This window comes from Lactuca serriola, chromosome 3 (genome assembly GCF_051521515.1).
Source record: "Lactuca serriola cultivar US96UC23 chromosome 3, Lser_US96UC23_V15, whole genome shotgun sequence".
NCBI lineage: Eukaryota > Viridiplantae > Streptophyta > Magnoliopsida > Asterales > Asteraceae > Lactuca > Lactuca serriola.
In genome coordinates, this window is record NC_136410.1 from 57,847,952 (window position 1) to 57,875,301 (window position 27,350).

Below are 27,350 nucleotides of genomic sequence, written 5' to 3' on the forward strand. Positions count from 1 at the left end.
ATTTTTTTTCACTAATCATTATACTTTGATTGCTTTGTTTTCACAAAGTTATACATCATATAAACGTATGTAGAAGAATGTGCATCATTACAACTCACTACTATATATGATACAAAAAGCTATTTATCTTTGTTATAGAGCAACAATTAACCTTATTAAACAAATACATAATATGCTAAACATAATACATACATATGGTTTGTATGTAAATATGTGTATTTATTTGTATTTGTGTATAAAAATAATTTTCATTTATAATATATAAAAAAAGAATAATAAAGTTGTGAATCAGTAATGGGTTCCAACGATGCATACCTTTGTATGTAAGTTTACGTTATGTATAAGTTGGTGAAAACAAATAAATGAAAATATAATTATGTTGTGAAAAAAAAAATGAAACTGAAAAAACAATATTTTCCCTTAAAAAAATAGAAAATAAAAAAATCTGAAGGTAATCCGTAGGCAAATACCTACGGATTAGCTACGGATAAAGGTAATCCGTAGGTATTTTACCTACAGATTACGTACGAGTTTTTTTTATTTTCTATTTTTTATGGGTATAATGTCGTTTTTTTTCATTTCATTTTTCATTTCATTTTTCTTCAACTCACTACTATATATGATACAAAAAGCTATTTATCTTTGTTATAGAGCAACAATTAACCTTATTAAACAAATACATAATATGCTAAACATAATACATACATATGGTTTGTATGTAAATATGTGTATTTATTTGTATTTGTGTATAAAAATAATTTTCATTTATAATATATAAAAAAAGAATAATAAAGTTGTGAATCAGTAATGGGTTCCAACGATGCATACCTTTGTATGTAAGTTTACGTTATGTATAAGTTGGTGAAAACAAATAAATCAAAGTATAATTATGTTGTGAAAAAAAAAAGAAACTGAAAAAACAATATTTTCCCTTAAAAAAATAGAAAATAAAAAAATCTGAAGGTAATCCGTAGGCAAATACCTACGGATTAGCTACGGATAAAGGTAATCCGTAGGTATTTACCTACAGATTACCTACGAGTTTTTTTTTATTTTCTATTTTTTATGGGTATAATGTCGTTTTTTTTCATTTCATTTTTCTTCACAAATACGTGATATATTGAACATACATATCCATAAGCACGCATATACACACATACTCATACATAAATATACATACATATACTAACATACATACATAAATAAATATATACATACACTTACTTATACAAATATATATATATATATATATATATATATATATATTTCCCTTAATTATCATAATTTTTCATTATTCATACATTAAATGTATATTATTTTACCTTATTGATGTGTTAAACATTATTATTTTTGTTTGTTCATTTGTTTGTGTGTTAAAAACATTCATTACAATTATGTTACAATTATTATATATCATCATTATGTTTATAATTATTATTATTATTAGTACTATTAGTATGGTTTTTAATTTTTTGTGTTTTAAATATTTAAAACAAAACGATCAAAAAAAATATAAGACCTGAATATTAAAAAATAATAATGGGAATAATAATAATAATAATAATAATAATAATAATAATAATAGTAATAAAAAAGTTGTTGGTATTTTGTAGTTATTTTGTAGCTATTTTTTTCTGTTGGTAGTATGTAAGTAATTACCTACGGAAATTTTCCGTAGTTATTTTTCTGTGGCAAAACTCTTTGTTTTCTAGTAGTGAAATGTAAATTGGTGATAGATTTATAATTTTCTATAAACTTATATAAATCAGAATTATGGTTTTATCTTTCCTAACCGATGACATATACTCATAAGATAGGGGATTATCATTTTCTCTCCAGAACACTATAATATCTCTTGTGCGTTGTTTGTAAGAGACACAAGAGACGTTTTATGTATGTTCATTGTTTATATGATATAACACACTAACGACAAAGGCAGTTAAACATATATTAGGTCGCACATAGTGCCAATTGTCCATAAATGGATACAAAGAATTGAAATAAACACAAACGTATTACACCGGTAGTAATTAACTAATTGGAAAACTAATTCATTAATTAATAGAAGCTTAAGGCGAACGTTCACTTGGTAGAGACTTTGCCTCTTAGATTGGAGGTCTCGGGTTCTAATATGGGCATAGACGAATTGTACAAACTTGAGGATACTAACTGTTAAACACTAAACAACCATTCAATTAAAAAAAAATAGAAGCTTAAGGAAGTTATTGGACCTCTTGAGCTAGTACAAGGGTGGCGTTCCCATGTCTTAGGCGAAGCCTAGGGATGGGAGTCTAGAGCTAATAGGTCCCTATGGATGGGAACCCAGGGCTAATAGATCCTAAGTGTAATGGGTATTTGAGATACATTTCCTTGTCAATTGATATGTTTATGTATTTTTGTTTAATTAGGATTTTGAGAGAAACAATTCTGGTGGGATCATGAACTCTAATTATGTCATCCCCTAAAATTGACCATTTTTTATAAATGGTTTATGCTAAAAATATAAAGTAAATTTTTATTCGGTAGCGGAAGTGCCTAATTTACTATTTTTTTTCAAAACATTATATGATGTCAACTGGTTATCAAATCATAAGTAAAACTATATACAACAATAACAAAAAAAAAAAAAAAAAGTATTACATGACTAGGTCGTGGAGTCTCCAAATCTCAAACCAAACCAAACCAAATTTGAGTGTAAAATAACAAAAATATATAAAATTTACTAAGCTATTTTGTGAGTATTCCATCACTATAGTTAAGATTTGTAAGTTTGCTTTTATTCTGACCAAATTTCGTCACAAATTTCCATAGGTATTTACCCAATTTTCGAGTAGTACACGAGGTGCTAAGTGCAAGTAAAAGTAACTTAGCAATGTTTGTCTTATTCCGACCATGATGTCCTATTGGAGACACTATTGAGATGGTTCCTCCCTAGTGAAGTAGATGTGTAAATATGTCCGATTAATCCTCCAGATCCTTAATGACATTGTAATGAGATCCTTTATGACGTTGTAATGGACTGATTTGTTCTTTCCATTATAAACCTGGAAGGAGGAATGATGTCTATATATTTAAGTGATCTTTGGTAACAAAGTGTAACAGTCGAAGATGTCAAGAAGTTTCCAATCTAGGGGTATTAATATTCAATCTTGCACTAGAATGAGATCATGCATTGGACACCAACCTAGTCTTTTTATTATTTTTTATTTTCTTGCTACGGTTTAAGTCTATATGAATTTGGTAACACCCACAGTTATATATAATTGCAAAAAATGTTTTTGTTGGACCATATTTTACAAAATACAACTTTATGTCATGAAATACTTTTAAACCATAACATTAAAAGACATAAAGAAAATGAGGTGCTACAGACTGAAAATTCATGTTCGGGTGCTTTAAATCCTTGTCCGTATATATGGTTTTAACTGGAAATTAAGATCTTGGTAATTAGAATATGAGGATCTATTTGTATAGTGTGTGATATATCTGTAGCCCCTACTTTGTTTCCCAACACTTTGCTAGCCTTGTCGTTTTCGTATAATTTCAGTCATTCAAAAAAATTGCGAGTCTCCCACTATAGGTTGAATAATCAGCTTTCCAAAATTATTGCATTTCGTTTGGTTATATTTTCTTCGTAACTCCGTTGGCATCTTTTGTCCGACCTACACCACATGGTTTCCAGTTTTTAGGCCGTCAATTTTCTACGAATGTTTATTACGGTTGTACTGCTCATTTCAAGAATGGACTAATTGTTTTGAATTAATAAGTTCAATTTTTACGATTTAAAGTGCACACATATATTATCACATATTAACTTTCTTGATATGATTTATTCAATTGTGCAGGTTGATAAATTATAATTTAAAGTGAGAATCAATATACATTTTACAACAATGAAAGAATATAGTACAAAAAATTTATGAATGGATAAGTATAGTACAAAAAATTATGAATGGAACGACATATAAGCCGGACCTACATCTAAACCAAGTTAAAAATAAATTTATCCATGAGTGAAATAAATATATAATTTAATTTTTTTTTTGTCATACAACCTAGCTTTCAAATTTGTTTTTTGACACATTTGTCAACAAGCAAGTCACCGTTGCTGTATATCATCACCACCACTCACTCTCACTCTCTTCTCACTTTGGGAATTGGGAGCGAGTAAGAAATGGAGAAATAGAATCTATAAACTACAAGAATTAAAGGTACCATCAATGGAGTGGCTATATCTTGTGTTGATTCTCTCGTTTTCTGTCTTACCTCTTTCTAAAAGTCAAAACACCATAACCGCAACCAACTCCATCACTAGCAACCAAACAATAATCTCAGCCGGAGGTACGTTTGCATTAGGGTTCTTCAGTCCTGGTAATTCTACGGGTAGCTACCTGGGGATATGGTACAACACAATCCCGAAACTAACAGTCATCTGGGTTGCGAATAGAGCAACTCCAATTCCAAAAGGTTCAGCATCAATTCTTAGGCTTTCTAAAGATGGGAATCTTGTGGTTTTAAGTGGAAAAGAGCAGATCTGGACATCAAACGTGTCTGTCATAAACGGCACAGATGCAGTATTACTTGATAATGGGAATCTGGTACTTAGACATGGTAAAGATGAACTGTGGCATAGTTTTGATCATCCAACCGACACGTTTCTGGCTGACATGAAGTTAAGCTCCAACAGAAATGGGCAACAAATGCGTCTAACATCGTGGGCAGATGATGAGAATCCTCGACCAGGTATATTCTCCCTAGGGATAGATCCAGATCGGCATCAGGTTTATATTTGGAAAGGGGATGAACCGTATTGGAGAAGCAATGTCTACGCAACTAATTTGACATTTGGTAGTGGTTTTATAGGAGATGGAAGCTGGTTTGGCCGGAGAGTTATGGATGGAGGATTTCCAGCATATATAAGTTATGTTATCGAAGATGATGAAGATTATATTTTGTATGATATTTCTACAAATTCAATGAGCATACGGTTTACCTTGGTTCCTCGTGGGCAAATTGAGCTACAGCTATGGATGCAAACTAAATGGAAAGCAGTATGGCAGTCATCTCGAGGTCCATGTGATTTTTATGGCTACTGTGGTCCATTTACAACCTGCAACAAGACAAATGAATCAATTCCAGCGTGCAAGTGTATGACTGGTTTCCAGCCTAAATCACACAATGAATGGATTGCAGGGAACTGGACTGGTGGATGTGTGAGAATTAAGACATTGAGCTGCGACAGGGGAGATATGTTTTCAGTATATGAAGGGGTGAAGCTACCAGATCATGCAGTCAGCATAGGGAAAATAAGTTTTAACGACTGTGAATCTGGATGCATCCGCAACTGCTCCTGTAATGCTTATGCATATGAGAATGTAACCAATGAACTAAAAATAGTTTGTCTGAATTGGTTCAGAGAGCTTGTGGATATCACAATAAGTAACTATACTACTGCTTATAAACTCTATGTCCGCATTCGTAGCTCCCAACTCGGTATGTCAACTTTACTTTATGAATAGCAGTGCTTCATTTGCATTCCAATATCCTGATCAAAACTTCTGTGTTCTTCCATGATCAACATGCAGTAGACAAGATACATGCAAATAATTTCACCCACAAAAGGAAATTCAGGAATGAAGCTGCAGTTACGGTTGCCATTGTTTCTGTAGGAATGCTTCTCATCAGCATTTTTGGTTACTTCTTGAGAAGGAGAAGGAGGAGGCTGATAAGGGAAGGTTAAAAGTTAAATAAAGTCAAGATTTCTTAAATCAATTCATTTTCAAGATTACCAGTTAGCAGTTGTGGCTTATGCTATGCAGAGAGAATAAGGAGGGAATTACTTGGATATGATTCTCTGAGCACATCCATTGGAGATGCACATAACAGCATAGAGCTTGTATCGTTTAGCTTAAGGAGCATACTCGAAGCAACAGGTTCCTTTTCAGTCGAAAACAAGGTTGGAGAGGGTGGGTTTGGTTCTGTTTACAAGGTATGATACCTTGCTAGCTAGTCCCCAAAACATCATTATTTATTATTTCATGACATATCATTTTAAATATATCTGTAATAAAGATGAGAAAGGTACAATGCAGGGTTCCTTGCCTGGAAATAGAGAAGTGGCAGTTAAAAGGTTATCAGCAAGATCATCACAAGGACGCGAGGAGTTTATGAATGAGTTGAGGATTATTGCAAAACTTCAGCATAAGAATCTTGTTAGGCTATTGGGATGTTGTGTGGAAGAAGATGAAAAGATTCTCCTGTATGAGTATATGCCTAATCGAAGCCTAGACAAATTCCTCTTTGGTAAACTTTTCTTCCTTTTCATCTGTTCTGATTATATTTCACGCTGCATGATATATTTTTTTTGTCTATCGTCATCCCTAGATCCATCGGAGAGTGTGAATCTTGATTGGAGCAAAAGATTCAATATAATAGAAGCGATAGCTCAAGGACTCCTTTATCTGCACAAGTATTCTAGACTGAGAGTTATCCATAGGGACTTAAAAGCAAGCAATGTTCTTCTGGATCAGATGATGACTCCTAAAATTTCAGATTTTGGATTGGCAAGGATTTTTGGGATGAACCAAACTCAAAACAAAACCAACAGAGTTGTTGGTACCTAGTAAGTCCACAAGTCATTCAATGCATCAAATTACATCTTAAATTAATTATATAGCTGATAATAAATTAGAGATGATGTGTTAATTAATGTCCTTGCTCTCTTGATTTCAGTGGATATATGGCACCTGAATACGCACTTCACGGGAGGTTTTCTGAGAAATCCGATGTATTTAGTTTCGGGGTCTTACTGCTGGAGATTGTGACTGGTAAAAGGAGTACTTCTAATTACATCGAAGGCTTTCTTACAATATTGGAATGGGTAAGTATATATGATGTGTTTTTTTTTTTTTTCAATTAATACATGATAACTACTTGCAAACAACTTCAGTTTGAGGGTTTAATTTGGATCATCTTTAGGCATGGAAAAGGTGGATGGAAGGCAGAGGCACTACTAGAAAAAGGTTAATAGAGTACGGTTGAAATTATGAATATAGTACGTACATAGCAGGCGTACTAGTAGAGGGGTGTATTAGATTACATGCATAATAAAGTACGGCTATTTAACCGCATTATATGTATCTTATACCATCCCATACAATCATTACATACAATCATCTAGTACACCATATATAAACATCTAATACACCAAAACAACCGTACTTGATGTCTCAAGTATCATCTAATACGCCATATATACACATCTAATACACCAATAAACAACTGTACTTGATGTCTTATTCATTCCTATTCCTAGCTTTGCATTCCAGACTTTTCAGCCCATTCTGGCTTTGCATTCCAGCCTTATTAATCAGCCAATTCCACTTCATGGATGCTGTGGAACACATGGATCACCATTCCAACTATTCTAACTAAAACAAACTCTTTAATTTCTGCAAAGCTTTTAGCATGTGAATTGTAACCAATTGATCAATCTCCATAAAATACAAACCTACTATATGATTCCATTCCAACCATAAGAAGTGGGGCATCACTGATCATGTTTTAATTTTAAAAAACAGAAAAAAAAATTACAATAACTATTTAGTTCATTAAACATAAAAACATTAATATTCTTTCATACTACAATCTATACAATCTAAAAGTTGTATACCTAGTTCATTAAACATAAAAACATTCTTAAATTTGTTAATGTCACACATCTGATCTCTCTTTCCCCTTTGTGGCTAATTCAGTGTATGCCTACAAAAACAAGAAAACTTAGGATTCAAAATCTCAAATAACTTTTAATGAAGAAAACTCAAATTATTGGACATTCCTGCCATTAACACCTTCATCTATAGCAATGTAAGGGTGAAAACTTCTCCACAACATAAAAAATATGAGCAAATACAACATGAAATACAAGGGATGTTTGTGTACCTCCATAACAGCAACCTCCTTAACTCGAAATCTGCAAACTTCCACAATAAAACACAAAATATAGCATCCTACTTTTATATATCACATTTTCCATAAAAAAAACTTTCGTCCAATTCCTCACTAGAAAATGGTTTTTTGAAAAACATAACCAATTATAACAATGTATATAGAACAACTAACCGTTAACTTGAAAAAGACTTCACTTTATCTCCAAAAGTTCTCATCCATGTTTTAACACGTTCATCCAATTCCTCACTAGAAAATGGTTTTTTGTCCTTCCAAATGTGCTACAAACAAATTAAGATAAAAAATTTGTTATTTAACAAAGGTGACCCACTAGTACAATAAACAAAAATGCAAAAAAATATCTAACAATATACTTACATTCGGAAATCCATGTTGTCGAAAAAGTACAAACTCATGCATCCAGTTCATAACGTAGTAACCACACTCCAATCAGACAATTGTTGATTGCACTAAAAGGATTATATACGTATGAGATTGGAATAGTCTCTGAATCTTTTGGTCCTGGACAGAAAATTTCGAAAGGATCAATGTGATTGAAGATTACACAGAAGATGAATTGAAATTGGAATCTTGTGCAAAGATATAGAAATCTTTTCTCCTATTCACTTTTCTTTTTTACTTACAGAAGGGTAAAATGGTCATTTACTCATTTACGCACATTAAGAAAGTTGATATTATATGATTATATCTTGTATTTGTAAATCAGTTACTTGAATATTTTTCTGAAAGAATGATATCTGAAGAGACATTAAGGAGAAATCATGTCATGCAAAGAAGATATGAAAAATAGATAGAAAGAGTTTACTAATTATCAAATAACATCAACCACTTGTTTTCTAGCCTCAGATAATCAAGAAAAACAATGCATGTTATGTGGAACTGAATTTTGACAAATATTACCTGAGGAAAACGTCGAAGAGCCAATCCTAAGTTCCTGCCCAAGTGAGGCTGCTGCTATAGGAGAAGTTGTGAGCTCTGAATAGATGTTTGGTGAAAGTGTATGATGAGATTATTTTGATGCAGTGCTCGGTGGATTCTCAATTGGAATTGATGATGTTCAACCTGGGGATAATTTGTATCACAACACAAACAGAATCATTTCACAAGGGAATAAAAAATGTGATAATTTCATACCCGATTTAATAAAGGAAACCTCAAGTGCCAACCTGGTTGCAGTGCTGCTCAAACTGACAGCCTAAACTACCAACATGGCATCATCAAATCTAACATCATAATAGCGAGACTAACAAGTTCCCTTTTGTTATCTGAGGTCCCTAATATGGTCATGCTAATCAATTTGTATTATAATGTACAGTGCAAAATGACTATTTTGCCCATTTGGTTGCCACCGGAAAAAGAGTTGATTTAGATCAACATCCTGAGCTTACAAAGGGTTGTGTCAATATATTCCGTTAAAAGCGGAATGCTTGAGGTAATGCCTGTTGTAATCTTGATGTGTTTATAACTATATACATATATATATATATATATATATATATAGTGTGTGTGTGTTTGGTGTCCTAAATAAGATCAGAGATGAAACTGGAAAGGTAATATTAAATATCTCCATCCATTTGTTTGTTTTCTATCAACTATTGATGCAATCAAGATTGTAAACCATATAAAATAAATTGGGATAAAACTATGCAAAAGTTTTGTTTCACTGATGGAAAACAAATACATTTTTGAAATTCATATTGACACATTTTTTTGTTTCTTTGACTTGTTGGCATCCATAGCTGACAAGTTATCACAGGAGAGTGAAAGTTCTACTTCAATCACCAGTCCAGAACAAAAAGACCAGATTACCCTCCATAAAGAATCACCACATTCTGATAATGATTCTAGTGTGGAACATGTTTCTGATGTGAAAACTAATGTGAAGTTTGAACCATGTAAAGGCAAGAATGTAGATAAAATGGAGGGAGATTTATGTAATTTTAAGTTGTTTAACAATATAGCTGAAATACAGACCGAGGGAGTAAATGTAAAGAAACAAAGTGGAGACTTTACTGCTAGTGACCCAATGGAATCATGTGTAAATACTCGTGTGCTTACTAAATCATACAGTAGTTTAAATCTACCCTCCAAAAGTAGGTTACTAGAAATTAATATGATTATGATATCATAGACCAGTTGAAATTGTCGATTACTAGAAATTTTACTGATTATGGTCTAATAAACCAACAACTGAGTAGCATTTATACTTTTACATAGTATAACCATTATCGACTCCTAGCCAACAAGCAGCATTGCATAAACACAACATTAATCAAAGAAGACATTGTCATAAACAGAACATTAATCAAAGAAGGCCGATCGTACCTGTAAACAACGTGAAAGGAGGAGGCGGAAGCAGCTGTAGGGCGGAGTAGGAGACTTCGTCTGTGTCTTCGACCGAAGACCGGAGGCAGAGGCGTCGTTGGCCAGAGGCGGATGCGGAGGCGTCGTCGGCTGAAGGCGAAGGCTTCGTCGTTCTCGTGATAAGCAAACAAGTACACGCAAAAGGGAACGTAATTGCAATTTTGACTTTTGGGTCAATTTTGTTAAGTTTGCAATTTTTACTTTTGACCGATGATGAATTGAATATGTGCTCATATGGGCTACTGATGGGCCCCTTCAATATACAAATCCATATAAAAGAAAAATGGGATTCACGTTCATATATATGTAAAAAGGACAAAAAAAATTCTATTTTTTTTTCTTTTGTTTCTTGTTTAATAAAAGGGAATGTAATTGCAATTTCAATATATTAATATCATGTGAAAAAAATTGATGCCGAACCAAAATGAACATATTAAAAATTAAAATGAACATATTAAAAAGTAAAATAATTAAATATATTTATCAAATAATTATATCAATATTATATTTTTCTCTTTGAATTCATAAAAGGAAGAAGGGGAAATGAAGGTGATGAGCAATTGAGCATTTAGTGATGAACAAAGATTAATGTTCATCACTAAAACATGACTTTGTATAATATAGAACATATTACATGTGACATAAACATCAAAAACTCAACATAGTTTTTATCCTCGCATCATGTTGATACTACACAAGTTTTTCATAATGCAATCATAGTAAATCTCCCCATGAAGAACCTCAACTGCAATTATCACTGTTATTGTCCTCCAGTGTCGTGTCGTCTGTGTTGCTGCAAACAAAAATGTATTAAATACATACATAATACTATCTTCATATGTTTCAAATTTACATTAAATTATATTTTTTATTTTTAGATCAAACAAAGGGTTTATTACCTTTCTTCAACATATGATCCTTCGTTATGGTCCGATCTTAAGTAAGCAGCGTCATTAATATCAACATTCATAGATGGAATACCGATAGAAAATGGAGGTAGGTTATCATGGATGTCATCCTCTGAATCATCTGTATCATCATAATTAGATTCGACATCAATTGTGTTGTGATCAATCAATAACTCGCCATGTTGTGATCAACACGTATATCGATTCATAAATCCTTCAAATATCATATATTCTTCTATTACATCCAAATCATAGACCTTTTTACAATTTTGGTACATTTTACAAGGACACCAAATGTAACATTCTCCTCTATGCACCCGACGATCCTCAACAACTTTAAGAAACTTCTTGAGGTTATGTACATATTCACTGCTAGCCCATGGTAGTCCATACATCCAAGTTTCATGATACACCTGTGTAATAAAATACCACAAAAAGAAAGGATTAGAGTCATCCCACAAAATAATAACAATGTAAAAGGTATAATATAATATAAAATATAAATATTAACTATCTGTTCTATCAATGGGTCGGTTGTTCTCAGTAACGTACAGCTCCAAGAGCGTGCAATACTCAAGGACTGTCAAGTAGTATTTTTCATTCCAATGTTCATGTTAATTACAATTGATTTTAACAAGAGGGTGTTTGAATTTTAAGATTCCAATAATTTTGTTTGGGGACAATAATTTTGGGGAGGGAGTAATACTTACTTCTAAATTAGTTCAGCTAGGTTTGATATTAATATCTAACACTTTTATTTTATTTTTTTTCATTTTCCTTTTCCTTTTTTTGATTAACTACTTTTTTTTAGATTCTTTTTAGCATAATTTCAGAGTGGAGGATATCTTTTTCAGGTATCATAAAAGCGGCCTTAATGCAGTTTTTGGTACATCAAAATATATTTCCGACAAGAACAGTTTTTGGTTTTGGAGAAATTAAGAAAACAAGTTACGGAAAATAAGGTGGGGAAGGGCTTTTCTGGAATTGGAATCAGAATTGGAATTGTTTGTGATTTCCGTGAACTAATGGCGGGAGTTGTCACATTGCAATCAAGTAAAAAATGCGTTTTTATTTTTTTATTTTGTCCAAATTTGAATTTTTGTTACACCTGTTTGCAGTTATTCATGGTGAAAATTCAAGAAGGAAGATATTTTAGCCATGTCTGCAGCTGGAAGATGTCTACAAAGGTAATTTTATTTTATTTTAGAAACTAAATATAATTATAATAACAAAATGGTTGTTTTTTTTGTATATAGGGTATGTTGCAAGATAAGCTTCCGATTATGCCCTCGGATGTTATAGAGCTGCAGAAGCTGATCATTAAGGGAGACATGTCCCTGACTCAAAAGGAGCAAGAAAATACAGCTTTGAGGGACCAAATTAAACAATTTGAAACACATTGGTCTAAACATGAAATTAAAATGAAGTCTGTGGAGGAAACTTGGCAAAAATAGATTGCTTCTTTACAGGTCACTTTACCATTTTACCCTTTTACAATTTGGAATTTTGTCTTGTGATTAACCTTAGTTGGTTTGGGCTAGTGACTTTACCCTTCTACAATTGAGTTTAATTTCTTACCCTTTTACCAATGAATTTACATTATTATCCTTTTTTTACAAGTGATTTTACCTTTATACCCTTTTACAAATAAGTGAGTTTACTTACCATATGGTTTGTTGTTGAATGGTGCAGAAGAGTTTGGTTGCAGCCAAGAAGAGTTTTGGGGGAGGGGATTCAGGGGGGGGGGGTGGCATTAGTAGCATTTCTTTAGGAACTCAAACTCTTGTGGAATACAATGGTGGTGGGGTGGTGGCGGATCATCTATCAAAGGAGTTGGATCAAAAAACACATGATTTTGATGATGATGCTAAAACCATTATTGGACAACAACAACAACAGATGCCTTATCTCAAACAAATGGAAAAGTTTAAGAAGGTCAAAGATAGATTTGAAATATGGAAGAAAGAGTACAAGAATCGATTAAAGGAGACAAGGGCAAAATTGGTAAAAGGTGTAAATGGGGAAGGAGGGACAAAACTGTCATGGTAGGGGAAGTTAAGCAAGAGATATTAACTAGTGTTTATAGGTTTGCTTGCTCATGTTGTTTAGAAAAAGAAAAAAAAAGGAAAATCTTATATCAAATGGTAAAGTGTTATTTTTTTCTTCTTATTTTATATTGTTAGGGTATTGGGTTTCAACTGTTATAGTGAACTGTGAAAATATATGAAAAGATAAATGTTTGTTTTTTTTTTCAATTGTGATAATTTGATTTGGTTTCTTGATTTGGTATTTTGATTTGGATGGGTGTCATGTGTTTAAGTTATATATTGTATCATATATGTTTAGATTCTGGTTTTTTCATTTGGATTGAATCATGTGGTTTTGCTCAATGTATGTTTAGTTCTTAACTTCAAACTAGATATTATGTTTAAGATAAGTCCTTAATTTTATATTTATGATTATAAGTACATTCTTTTCATTTATAGACGTAGGGTAAATTGGGTTTATTTTCATAAAAATAGAAACAAATTTTATGAATGTAGTGTTTTATTCATTTATTCAGATATTTTGACAGGCTTGATGAAAAAGGGAATGTGGTCTCTGTTAGTTACAATGTTCATGTTAATTACAATTGATTTTAACAAGTGGGTGTTTGAATTTTAGGATTCCAAAGTCATTTGGTTAAAATTAAACAATAAGTTTTCAAAATAGAGATCCTACCATTTGATTTTGCATCTCGATCACAGACGCTCCCTTATCCATCGTGAAATAGTTGTAGTTCCTTTGTATTTTTGCCTGTGTTTGTCTGTTGCAAAAACAGAAATCAAAGCTCTTGCCGTATGATGATGATGGTCCGGTGGTGGGTTGGTTGAATTATTGGAGGTGCGAGGCGAGGCTAGCCGGTGATGATGGTGTTGCGACAGGGGAGATAGAGATAAAGGACCGATTAGTGGTGTAGAGATGGAGGAAGGGTGGTGTTAAGGTGTTGGGTTGGGCGGAGAAGTGTAGGAGGAGGAAGCTGAGTACTAGATGTTGTAAGCTGAGGAAGCTGAGTACTTATTCAGCGTATTCAATTTAGGTATTGAGCCGTACTTTATTCCAAAATGTGGCGTATTTTATTTAGGTATTTGATCTTGTTTCTAGTACAGCACATTAACCGTATTAGATGTTGTAATTGGGCGTATTATATTTATTTAGCCCTTTCTAATACGGTTTTTATTTACAACCGTATTAGATGTGGGTGTACTGTATAGCCTGTTTTCCAGTAGTGAGGTTTGGAGTTGATTGATCCTTTAATCAGGGGCACCTGTAGCAATGCTGATCAACAGGCAGTAAAGTGCATAAATGTTGGACTGCTGTGTATTCAAGAAATAATGAGTGACAGACCAACAATGTCAGAAGTGGTTGTCATGTTGATAAATGAAAACGCAACTGTTCCATCGCCCAAAAAGCCTGCTTTTACATTACATAGAAGTGCCCCTGCGTCAAGTAGATTCTCCAACAACGAAGTTACAGTAACCAATCTAGGGCCTCGATAAAGGGGGGATTTCAAATGCACCATGTATATTCTCATATGCACCCTAGGCTGAGTTTTTTTTTACTCTGTCTACTTCTCATGTCTTTTCTGTTGAGCACCCTTTTATTCTTTAAAATATTTTCATACAAATTACTTATCATACATATAAAGCTAGAATTTTTTCTTGAATCTCATGCATTTAAAATCCCCTTTTTTTTAACTTCCTTTCACCACATTCATTTGAAACTCCCATTACTTTTCAATTTCTTTACAATAATATTATAAATAAGTTAAATAATGTTCTATAAACAAGAAAGAGTGTTTTATTATAATGTCTTCATCCCACATTGATGATGAGAGTAAACAAGAGAATGTTTCATTTTCTATAAATAGAAAATGTTGTGAAATGTTTCAAAGGGACCAAACCATGAGAACTTCCTTATGCCTACCTTTGTAGGATTTTGAAGGTATTATTTGGTGAGATTGTTTATATTGGCAAGTGTCCAGTTAACTTTAGAATTCCAAAAATGGTTTTGAACCGAATTTTTTTAGGTTTAAACTGTGTTTCAGTTAGAAAAAATTATGTAGTTGGGTATATTGAGTTGAACCGGAGCTGGATCAATTTGGAACGATAAATGAATCATTTTCCTTTCAGAACAAACATTTGAAACTCCCATGATTTTTCAAATTATTTCTAATAATATTATAAATAAGTTACATAATTTTATATAAATATAAAAAAGTATCTACCTAAACCTAAAATTATAACTGTTTGAAGAATCACTTTGATTCAAAAGCAGGAAAAATATACAAACCGGGTTTCACTAGAAAAAAAAATATGTAGTTTTGTATATTTAGTTGAATCGGTCCGAGTTTGATCTATTTGGACCATAAAAGAAGCATTTTCCTTTCACTACATAAATTTGAAACTCCCATGATTTTCAAATTGTTTCCAATGATATTTTAAAAAAGTTACATAATGTTATATAAATATAAAAAAAAAACATCTACCTAAAAATAAAATTATGATTGTTTGAAAATTTGATTTGATCAAAAGCACGAAATATATACGCAGATTATATTTTGTAAATGAATTCTTTTTATAATGAACTTTTGAATCTTGAAAATACATATAAACAAGCTTTCTATATTAAGTACCTAACTGAATTTATGATTTTAGAATTGAACAAAAAGTTATTCAATAAGAAATTACTTTTTTGGATAGCAACTTACGAGATTATAGAAAAATGGAACTATTAAACAATAAAGAAAGGGTAAACAAGACAAATGGTGTTTTACTAAATAAGTTGAATAATGTTTTATTAACAAGAAAGTGTGTTTTATTACAATGTCTTCATCCCACATCGATGGTGAAAGTAAACAAGAGAACGTTTTCTCTTCTATAAATAGGAAAGGTTGTGAAATGTTTCAAAGGGATCAAACTATGAGAACTTCTTTATGCCTACAATTTATCGGATGTTGAGGGTATTCTTTGGTGAGATTGTCTTTATTGGCAACTATCCATTTAAGTTTTAGAATCCCGAAAATGGTTTTGAACAATATTTTTTTAGGTTCAAATAGAGTTTCAGTTGAAAAACCGTTATGTAGTTTGGTATATTGAGTTGAATCGATCTGAGTTTGATCAATTTGGACCGATAAAGGAATCATTTTCCTTTCAGCACATACATTTGAAACTCCCATGATTTTTCAAATTGTTTCTAATAATATTATAACTAAGTTACCTAAACATAAAATTATAATTGTTTGAAAAATAAATTTCATTCAAAAACAAAAAATATATACAAATCGGGTTTCAATAGAAACAACGTTATGTAGTTTGGTATATTAAGTTGAATCGGTTCGAGTTTGATCAATTTGGACCGATAAATGAAGCATTTTCCTTTCACCACGTACATTTGAAACTCCCATGATTATTCAAATTGTTTATAATAATATTATAAGTTACATAATGTTATATAAATACAAAAAAATCTACCTAAACATAAAATTATAATTGTTTGAAAAATCACTTTGATTCAAAAGCACGAAATATATACTCGATTATATTTTATAAATGAATTTATTTTATAATGACATTTTGAATCATGAAAATACATATAAACAAACTTTCTATATTAAGTACCTAACCGAATTTAATATTTTAGGATTTAACAAAAAGTTATTAAATAAAAACTTGATTTTTTTATAGCAAATTACGAGATTACTGAAAAATGAAATTATTGAAAAATAAATTTTCTGGATAACGTTTTATATTTAATATTTTATTTAACAAAATGAAATTATTGGCAAATAAAGAAATGAGTTTAATTAAAATGTCTTCATCCCACATTGATCGTGAGAGTAAACAAGAAAATATATTTTCCTCTATAAATAACAAAGATTGTGAAATATTAAGGGACTAAGCCATGAGATCTTCCTTGCATCTAACTTTGTAGACGTTGAGTGTATTCTTTGGTAAGATTGTCTTTGTCGACAAGTGACCAATTAAATTTCAGAATTTCGAAAATGATTTTAAACCATATCTTTTAGATTTGGATCGAGTTTAATAAGGTTCCGAGTGTCTTCTGGCTAAGTTAGGCAAACTCGCTTCCATTGGAGGCCGAGTTTAAGTAAGATGCCGAGTATTTGGTTGTGTTAGCCAAGTTTTACAACCCTGTACGTAATACAATTTAAAGTTTTAACCTTATAAAAGATGTCACTATTATCATATCATATGTTCTACATAATTATGATAATATTTATGATACAAAACATTTTTTTTTTTTTTTTTACTTTTTAAGATAAAAAGTTGTCTCTATTATCATATGTTGTACACAATGATAAAATTTAAGATAGATAAAAAGATTCCTCTATTATCGTATTTTCTACATAATGATAATATTTAATATAAACGTTTTAATTTAATATGAAGTTATTATTTAATAGATAACAATAACGATTTATTTATTTTTAAAAATTAATTTTTTTCTATTTTAATCATATAACTTTTTATATGCAAAACAACTTCAAGTTCCAACCTTATCTCTTATAATATAGTTCAACATAATAACAATACTAAAAATCATTTTTTATATTTTTTATGAAATTATTATTTAATTGTTAATAACAATGATTTAGTTATTTTTAAGATACATTTCCTTGTCAGTTGACATGCTTCAATTAGGATTTTGAGAGAAACGGTTCTCTAATGGGATCATGAACCCTAATCATCTTGTATGCTTATCCTTTTCAGAGTTAGTACTTATTTATTGCTTGTTACTCTGTTCGTCTGTGGATGCCATCAGAGACATGTATCTTGTTGGTCCATGTGTATCATTTGTGGATGTCATCGGAGACATGTATCTTTGGTCCTATGTATCAAGGAATTCTACTATACATTAGATGGAGTGCACCTCAAGGTATGATAAATTTAAAGTCTAAACCCCTATGGTTGAGATCACCCTCGGATCTTTGCTACATGGTGATCTGGACCAGGGATCAAAATGATTTTATTTCACTAAGACCCGATCCTTTGTCTTGAATCCAAACAACTCATGTTTGTGAATATCTTGATATCACTTGCATAATCGGTCTGATAGACAAGTATCAATCTAAACTTGTCCTAGATCTTTGGAAGGATGATAAGAAAATATTACATCTTCAATAAACTAAGGATTACAAACTAATTTATAAAAAAAAGGTAATAATTTATAAGTGACTAGCTTTTCCGACTCTCAATTTGCTAAAAGTATTGATTGTAGGATATGATGCACATTGAGATCTCTATGGAAGATAGGATTGGTGGAAAGATAACTTGCACCGAAATTGCCACACGATAAAATGGTAGCTGAGGCTATATGGGCACCAAGTTCATAAGAAGAGCTTGGATCCAAGTAAGTTCAGCTCCTGTATTGGTAACTATTTTGTAATAGTGCGGAAATATACCTTCCAAAATTCACAAGTTATGCTTAGTTCTAGGGCTATATTGTCTTTCTAGCAATGTAGGTCTAATTTGGTTGCATTGGGCCTAAAAAGGCATCAATTCTAAAATGGGTGTTTCAGGTCTAAAAAGGACTCATTCCTGAAGTGCATTTGCATCATTGTAGAATGTCAATTTTGCCAAAGTGACAAAACTTTACCATTTTAGCCTAAATTGAACGCAAGATTTTTATGAGACTTTTGAAGAAAAAATCAAGAGAGTTCTTTTCTCCACGTTTGGATCGACATTGTCTACGGTTTCAACCCTTTATCACTAAAATCATTATTGCTCATTGTAATCTATTTAATAAAGCTCTATCTATTTGATAAAGCTCTGTAAATACTACAACATTTTAGTGGATCGATTATCGACTTTCTTTGGCCATGGTTTTTTCCCGATTTGGGTTTTCCACATAAATATCTGTCTCTCTGATTTGCTATTTTGCTTCGTATTTTTCATTGCTTGTGGTTGATTCTAGTTTGATACATTAGTCCTATTCCGCTTGAACTAATATTGTTTTTGTGATACAGATTTTTGGGTTGTTTGATGAATTAGAAAATTTTCATTTTAGTGTATTTTCCCTCTTTGTTTACTACAATTGGTATCCTTCTAGATTTAATATTAGTTTGTTGGGATTATTTTATCAACTGATTGATCATGTCTTCGATAAAATATGATAGTCCATTGTTGGATTGGAACAGTAGGTTTCCACTATGACATAATAATGATATCCATCGTAGAATAAACGGGTGACAGATCTCAAAGGTCACAATGAATCATATCCAAAATATATGACACCTGTTTGGGATTTTCCACAAACGGCAGTCAATGAGACTTTGCTAATTGGCACGGAGAACATGTATTAGGTTTTGGTAAAATGGATGAAACCGATAAATGTCCCAATTTATATAATGGTGTAATTGTATTAAAAGAAATATTCCCCAATCTCAAGTGTCAATGTTCATAAGAGTCTCGTGGCCTAGACTTCTCAAAAAACGTATACGATGGTCGTAAGGAAAGAAGAATATAAAGACCATTGTCACGTTGTTCTTGAGCTAGTGTTTCTTGATGCGATCCTCAATAGAAAACGAAGATTTGGAAAATACCACATCCACATCATTATCATGATTTAGATTACTAATAGGCAACAAATTTTTAGTAAGTCTGGGAACCACCAACACGTCACGTAAATGAAGACCATTAGCGACCAAGGATGGCCCAATAGAAGAGATGAGTAAGGAATTGCCATTACCAAACATAACAGATGTGCACTGAACCAGTAGATGAGACCATGTGATCGGTACCAATCGAGTGAACATACCAATCAGGACGTGAAGGATGAAGAGAAAATTTAGCATTGAAAGCCTTAGCTAGATCAGTGCCGTTGGGCGGTGGAGAGGTAGAAAATGAGGCAAGCCGAGGGCGTGAAGATGCATAATGAACATTATTGTGACATAACTGGCAATGTGGTGGGCGACAACCACGCCCATTCCCTCCACGAGAACCACGATAACCAATTCCATGATATCTAGAGGGAGCCGCATATTGTTGAACCATAATAGGGAAATGGGTCGAATAGCTTTGTTTAGCCGAAAAGGCGACCGGAGGCTGGGCACCAACACTATGTATAGTACGTAAGAATAACTCATGACCTTTGGCCTGTGCAAGAAGATCGCAAAAAAACAAAAGGCACCCGGGAGGCACGAATAACAGTATAAAAAGTTTCAAACGAAGAACTAAGACCACATAAGAACCAATGAGTCTTGTCAACAGGATGGCCGATGGCGGTGAGTTGATTACATGTTGCTTAAAATTTTCCGCCAAAATCTAAAACAGTGAATGAACCTTTTGATTGTTAGATTAAGTGATCTATATTTATAATAAGTAGAGGGTATTTAGATATAACATTCTATTCTTTATATAGAGATCTTTTGGAATATTCTATTATTCAATAAAGCTTCGGTACGAGAACGAGGATCAGGAACGCGGTTCACTAGGGTGGACGTATCGGGTACGGTGGGGGTTGGTTCATTTCGATACATTCATTACTTCTTGGTACGGTGTACCTTAGAATCTGGTATGGTGTACCCATTTTGAAAACATAATTACAACAACAATTAACTTAGTTCGTAACACACTAATACTTCAACGCAAATTGTAACATTCCAGTAACTAAAACTTCAAATTAGATTGTAACACACTAACTTTGAAACAATAACATATTTTCAAAAACTAAAAGTAAAATCAGCAACAAGAACATTTACACCATAACAAGAATAGTAAAAGAAAGATTGTGTGCTAAACAATAAAATTCAGCCATGTATTCCTTTAACCAATGAATTAATTATTTCTAATCAGTTACGGATGTGAAATCGTCTAATGGCCATGAATTGATTGTTTGAAATCAATTAAGTGATTCATTAACTAATGTGAAGTTATGAACCGATTCAAGTCAATAAATTGAGTATAATCAATAAATTCAATCATATCGGTTGCTTCAATCAAATCCTAATATATAAGAAAAATAAAAAATCAATAGCAAATATTGGTAGATTTTGAGACCAATTAGACAAAACGGTGGTAACAGGAAACCAAATTGACATTCCAAAAACGCAAAATTGGCGACCCAAAAAACAAAATTGGCGATCCCAATCATGTATTGGACAAATTCTGATCGCTAAAAAGACGTTCCAGCAATCGATTTTTCCATTCAATGGGATCGCTGAGTTTCTGTACGTTTCCGCCAACAATCGGAACGATAACATACCACGATTGGGAACGAAACGTTCAGAATGTGGACTGTGGCTGATAGAGCAATCCCTGTGACTATTGTTTTGACTTAGTGTCAGAGCCAGGAACATTTTTCCGCCTCCAACCTTAGTTCAGCCGATCATCTAAAATTATCTTACACCTTCTCTATCTTTTCTGGTCAACAAGAAATCGATCAAACATGGCTGTTATAGTTGCTTTTACTGTTGCAGAGAAAACAACTCACAACACCCACAAATATCGCCGTCACCATCTGTCACACCCCGAAACCGATGGCGGAAACGTTCCGGGGCGGAGGACGTCATTTAAAGTATCACAACCAATGTACATAGTATGCATAGTAAACACAAACATTACATTACATAGGAATATTTACATTTGTTTGAAAGCAAAACAATACATGTTTTATATATACATTCGTATAACAAAAGTAAAGACGAGACTTCTATACTCTCCGTCTTCTCCAAAAGAATGAGGGATACATGTCTAACATGAACCTGAGAATACAAGCAGTTTTAAAAATATCAGCATAAAGCTGGTGAGTTGATAAGCATGTTTTGTAAGAAAAAAAAACGGTTATTTAATCTCCTGATAAATATTTCATTTCCTTTGTTATTGATTGCTGTAACATCAAAAACCATAATTTATGATTCTGGAATTACCCTCCAGCATGAAAGTAGGTAGTTTTAATACATAAAACTATAGATTAAGATCCCTGGAATACCCTCCAGTACGAAAGTAAGTAGTTTTAATACATAAAACTATAGATTAAGATCCCTGGAATACCCTCCAGTACAAAAGTAGGTAGTTTTAATACATAAAACTATAGAAGAAAGAAAAGAATATGTGAATAAAGTTAATTAGTTTAATATGTATTGTGAGTCATATAACCATACTAATTTGACTTGTGACCTCCTAGACGTTCTTCAGGCATCGACCGATTTACAAAATTTGTCACCCCAGGCGTGCCCGCCTAACTGTACCTAGCAGTTAAGGTGTGGGATTGTCAGTCCCGAATAGATCTATCCACAAATTTCACGTTCTCCCTCCAGGAGACTCTGGTTATACATCCGGAGAGGATTTACTGGTACCCCGAAGGGTATAACGAAGACAAGTCTCACAAGCTAGTATTAACTGATACACGGAATAATAGACCATTCTCAAGTTTCGAAATCATTTGAAATAAAGTAGAGTATAAGTAATCAAATACAAGCTAATTATTTAAGAAGATACTCTAGATTAAACATGGATAAACTAAATCAGACATAGTTTATATTGACTTTGCATGAATCTGAATCCGTAAAACAAGTAATAAAGATACCAAATTATTCCCATAATAATTTAAATGATTTGATAAGTTCCCACACTGTTTTGAAATCTATGTAATTATATTCAGAAAACGTCCCTTATGCTCCGCATATTACAAAAGGGATAAAATATCTAAAGTGTGTCAGAAATTCGTATAATTACATCAGTTTTAAGTTTCGAAAACCTTTATGATTTGCTTGTATTACCCCCTGAAAACATGAAAAACTCGAAAAAGCGTAGGGGTATGAACTCACCAGACGAGAAATGTGTTGGGTAAGATGCTAAGTATCAGTTTAAGGCTTGAACACACGCGAGGATCCTATGTAACATGAGGAGATACATAATTGTATCTAATTAGACTTTGAACTACTAAATAAGTAAGATAAAACACTCCGAGGCACGGAAACACTTTATCTCAGGTGTTAGGAATGATCCGGGTTGCATCTAAGGGGGTGTAAGGCCTAGATATGGAGTTTGCTCTTCAAGGGTAAACTCTTAGGGGAGATTACGGCCCATAGACCATATCCCCATGAGTTTACGGCCGTAAACTCATGGGTGGTGTGTTCTTGGATGTTTAAAGGTCTTACAACACTTGAGGAATTAGGCTAGGTTCAGTTCTAGGGCATAGGAAGTGATTGAATCAACAAATGGACCATTTTAAGGAGTTTACGGCTGTAAACAAGGATTTTACGGCTATAAACTCTTACATACCCTTTCCTTTTTTGTTTTGATGGTCTTAGGTTAAGCACAAATGATTCTAGTCCAATGTACAAGCCATGGAAGGAAGTTAGGGCACGATTTGACCACTTTATAGGAGTTTACGGCCAAGGAACCATTCCTTGGGGGTTTACGGCCCTAATCTCCTAAGGACATGGTTTCCTTCAAGTTTAAGGTCCCTAATGCAATGGTGATTGGTTCTAGACATTATTCCAAGCCATATGAGGTGTTTAAGGGGCGTTTTAACACCTTATATGGTGTTTATGGCCTATGAAGGAGGGTTTACGGTCCAAGAATGATCTTGGGCCGTAAACTCATGTTTACTCCCCAAATATCAAGTTATTGGTGTTCTAAGCTCGTACATGTAAGCCCCTATGTCATATTTAAGCACTAGAAGTGGTTTGGAAGGGTTTTGGGGCTTCAAAACCCCATTTATGGGTGTTTGCGGTTTGGGATTGTTCTTGGGCCGTAAACACAAGTCTTTGGTACTTTTGGATGATTTAGACATGGATATGTAAACTAAACAATCTAAAGTATAAGCTAGAAAGGATTACTTACCGATTTGGAGCATGAAATGGTTGATTTTGGATCAAGATTTGGATTGTAGAGAGAGAGAGTAGTGAGAGAGAGTGAAAAGGATTCAAATGAAGTTCTTTAACCTTTATATAGGGTTAGATTTTGAGGCTTGGTGGAAATCTACCCGATACTGACGTTAAACGAGGCTGATGGTGGTACCCGATTAAGTTGTCATAACCCGACGTGGTCGTAACTAAAAATCTTTCAAATGAACATCGAGGGTGTTTTCGCGTGTTTCTAATGTGTTTGGACACTCATGAAGTCATAATACAGGTCTCAATTTAATTAACTTAATCCAAAATGTTAACGGAACAATTCGATAAAGATGAGTTTTATTGACAGAAACGGGTTACAGTGACGAAATAAATTTCAGGTTGTCACATTATCCCCCGTTAGAGGGAATTTCGTCCCGAAATTAAAAATTAAGATACAAATTATGGAGTCGGAAAGAGATGCAGATATTTCTGCTTCATCGAGTCTTCACGCTCCCAAGTGAATTCGGGTCCCCGCTTGGCATTCCAGCGAACCTTCACTATCGGGATGCAACTTTGTTTCGTACGTTTGATCTCACGATCCATAATTTCGATTGGTTCTTCCACAAGGTTCAGGTTTTCGTTGATCTCGATCTCATGAAGAGGGATTACGAGGGTTTCATTGGATAGACACTTTTTAAGATTAGAGACGTGGAACACATGATGGATGTTGCTAACCTCTTGAGGTAGTCGGAGTTTGTAGGCTACGGGACCGATCCTAGCGAGGATCTCGAAAGGTCCTATGTACCTCGGGTTAAGTTTTTCGCGCTTTCCAAAGCGTATCATGCCTTTCCAGGGCGAGACCTTTAATAGGACATGATCTCCAACTTGGAATTCCAAGGGTTTTTGTCGTTTATCGGCGTAACTCTTCTGTCTGTCTCGTGAAGCTTTCAATCGTTCTCGGATTTGAATGATCTTTTCGGTGGTTTCGCGGATGATTTCAGGACCAGTGAGAGCACTATTGGGGACTCGACTCTTAGCTAGCTGTGTGTCCCCTACCTCGGCCCAGCACAGAGGGGATCTGCACTTGCGACCGTAGAGGGCTTCGAACGGGGCAGACTTGATGCTGGTGTGGTAGTTGTTGTTATACAAGAACTCGATCAAGGGTAAATGGGTGTCCCACGAAATTCCAAAATCGATGACACATGCTCTCAACATGTCTTCTAGGGTTTGGATAGTTCTCTCACTCTGCCCATCTGTCTGAGGATGATAAGCAGTACTCATATCTAGTTGAGTTCCAAGAGCTTTCTGAAGGGACTGCCAAAACCTTGAGGTAAACCTGCTATCTCGATCGGAGATAATGGACATAGGCACACCGTGCAGTCAGACTATCTCTTGGATGTAGATTCGCGTAAATCTTTCCATCTTGAATGATTCTTTAATCGGAAGGAAGTGAGTGGATTTTGTCAATCGATCGACAACTACCCAAATGCTATCATACCCACTCGAAGATTTGGGTAACTTGGTGATGAAATCCATAGTAATCACCTCCCATTTCCATTCAGGTATCTCAGGCTGCTGGAGTAGACCCGAGGGTTTCTGGTACTCGACCTTTACCTTGGCACAAGTCAGACACTTGCCCACGAAGGTAGCGATTTCAGCCTTCATGTTTGGCCACCAGTATTGTTTCTTGAGATCTAGGTACATCTTATCTGAACCCTGGTGCACAGAGTATCTGGTCTTGTGAGCTTCGTTCATAACAACCTCCCTGAACCTCCAAACTTTGGGGTCCAGATTGGATCCATGAAACAATAGACCCCGTCACCTCTGATCTCAAGATTCTTATCCATTTCCCTTAGAGCTTCGTTCGACACGTTCTCTGGTTTTAGGGCTTCCAACTGAGCTTCTTGGATTTGCACGGATGAGTAGGAATGGATGGTTATTGACAATTTCTTCGCCTTGTTGCTTGAGCTTTCCTTTCGGCTAAGGGCATCTGCTACCACATTGGCCTTGCCGGAATGGTAGCGAATTTCGCACTCATAGTCACTGAGCAATTCTACACATCGCCGTTGTCTCATGTTTAAGTCTTTCTGGTCGAAGATGTGTTGCAGGCTTTTATGATCAGTGAAGATCGTGCATTTGGTTCCGTAGAGATAATGTCTCCAAATCTTCAGTGCGAAGACTAGGGATGAGCGTGGTGCGGTTCGGTGCGGTTATTAGCCAAAACCTCACCACTTACCGCAAATGCGGTTAATCCATTTTCAAAACCGCATGGTGCGGTTATTTTTGCGGTGCGGTTAGATGGTTATTTTTGCGGTGTGGTTTTGTTTTTTCTGTGTTGCGGTTATTAACCGCATGAATTTGGTGTGGTTATTTTGTGTGGTTTTTAACCACAGTTTAGAGCTCAAATAGTTTTAAAAGTTTAAACATATTACTTGTAATAATAAAAAAAACCGTAAGGTATAAGACAATTAACTATTTAACTTAAACCACAAACAACTAATATCTTAAAAACGTCAAATCAATAGTAATTAACAATAAATATCTTAAAATTGGCTAATTTCATCCTTTTTTCAAAGTTAAATATAAGAAAAAACCAACACTTTTGTCTTCTATTATTTTATCCGTCTTTCATTCATGAAACTTATTTTATTTTTAATATTTAATAAACTAATAATTGATAAAAAAAATTTATATAATATATGCGGTGCGGTGCGGTTTTTTTGCGGTTTTTAGAAACTAATAACCGCACCGCACCGCAAATTTGCGGTTTTTGAAAAACAGAAAACCTTACCATCGGTTTTTTGGTTGCGGTTTTTTGGTTGTGGTTTTTGCGGTTAATTTTAGTTGCGGTGCGGTTTTTGCTCACCCCTAGCAAAGACCACTGCTCTTAACTCCAGGTCGTGAGTCGTGTAGTTAACTTCGTGTGCTTTCAGCTATCTCTAGGCATAAGCGATAACTTTTCCTCTCTGCATAAGCACACAGCCTAAGCCCTGATTGGACGCATCGCAATAGACAACGAAATCCTCTGTCCCTTCGGGCAGGGACAGGATAGGTGCGCTGCACAAGGCTTGCTTCAACGTTTGGAATGCAGTGTCTTGCTTTTCACTCCAACAAGATGGCACACCTTTCTGTGTCAGAGTGGTTAGGGGTTTGGCAATTTTGGAAAAATTATGAATGAATCTACGATAATAGCCGACGAGACCCAAGAATTGACGGATTTCTGTGGGTGTCTTCGGTGCCGACCAATTCTCTATCGCCTTGATTTTAGA

The 27,350-nt window shown here is 33.8% G+C and overlaps 1 protein-coding gene and 2 long non-coding RNA genes across 8 annotated transcripts; 1 reads left to right on the plus strand and 2 right to left on the minus strand.

Annotated features, from left to right (window-relative positions):
- The first annotated feature begins 4,088 nt into the window (after nt 1-4,088).
- LOC145092362 (receptor-like serine/threonine-protein kinase SD1-7) lies at nt 4,089-14,793 on the plus strand. Of its 6 annotated transcripts, XM_079030291.1 has the most exons (9): nt 4,089-4,743; nt 4,864-5,493; nt 5,586-5,735; nt 5,820-5,989; nt 6,093-6,303; nt 6,385-6,622; nt 6,733-6,880; nt 6,979-7,006; nt 14,514-14,793. In XM_079030291.1, exons 1-9 carry the CDS (start codon nt 4,221-4,223, stop codon nt 14,777-14,779), a joined length of 2,364 nt encoding a protein of 787 aa, XP_078886417.1. In that variant the 5' UTR covers nt 4,089-4,220; the 3' UTR covers nt 14,780-14,793. The 6 variants fall into 6 exon arrangements, with proteins under 6 accessions (XP_078886417.1, XP_078886415.1, XP_078886416.1 ...); XM_079030289.1 differs by having other exon boundaries at nt 4,089-5,493; XM_079030290.1 differs by having other exon boundaries at nt 4,089-5,493; nt 5,589-5,735.
- LOC145092367 (uncharacterized) lies at nt 8,131-10,393 on the minus strand. Its single transcript, XR_013702502.1, has 4 exons — nt 10,294-10,393; nt 8,869-9,030; nt 8,326-8,469; nt 8,131-8,228 (listed from the first exon to the last, which is right to left on the minus strand). It is a non-coding gene; the product is annotated as an uncharacterized LOC145092367 (long non-coding RNA).
- On the minus strand, nt 10,849-14,505 carry LOC145092366 (uncharacterized). The gene is made up of 3 exons (XR_013702501.1): nt 13,962-14,505; nt 11,232-11,653; nt 10,849-11,125 (listed from the first exon to the last, which is right to left on the minus strand). It is a non-coding gene; the product is annotated as an uncharacterized LOC145092366 (long non-coding RNA).
- Nucleotides 14,794-27,350: the final 12,557 nt, after the last annotated feature.

Bases quoted from the DNA above. Each gene is read 5' to 3' on its own strand.
- LOC145092362 (XM_079030289.1), top strand. From the start codon at position 4,221: ATGGAGTGGCTATATCTTGTGTTGATTCTCTCGTTTTCTGTCTTACCT. The intron at 6,304-6,384 runs GTAAACTTTTCT...CGTCATCCCTAG, and splicing joins CCTAGACAAATTCCTCTTTG to ATCCATCGGAGAGTGTGAAT. The intron at 6,623-6,732 runs GTAAGTCCACAA...TCTTGATTTCAG, and splicing joins AACAGAGTTGTTGGTACCTA to TGGATATATGGCACCTGAAT.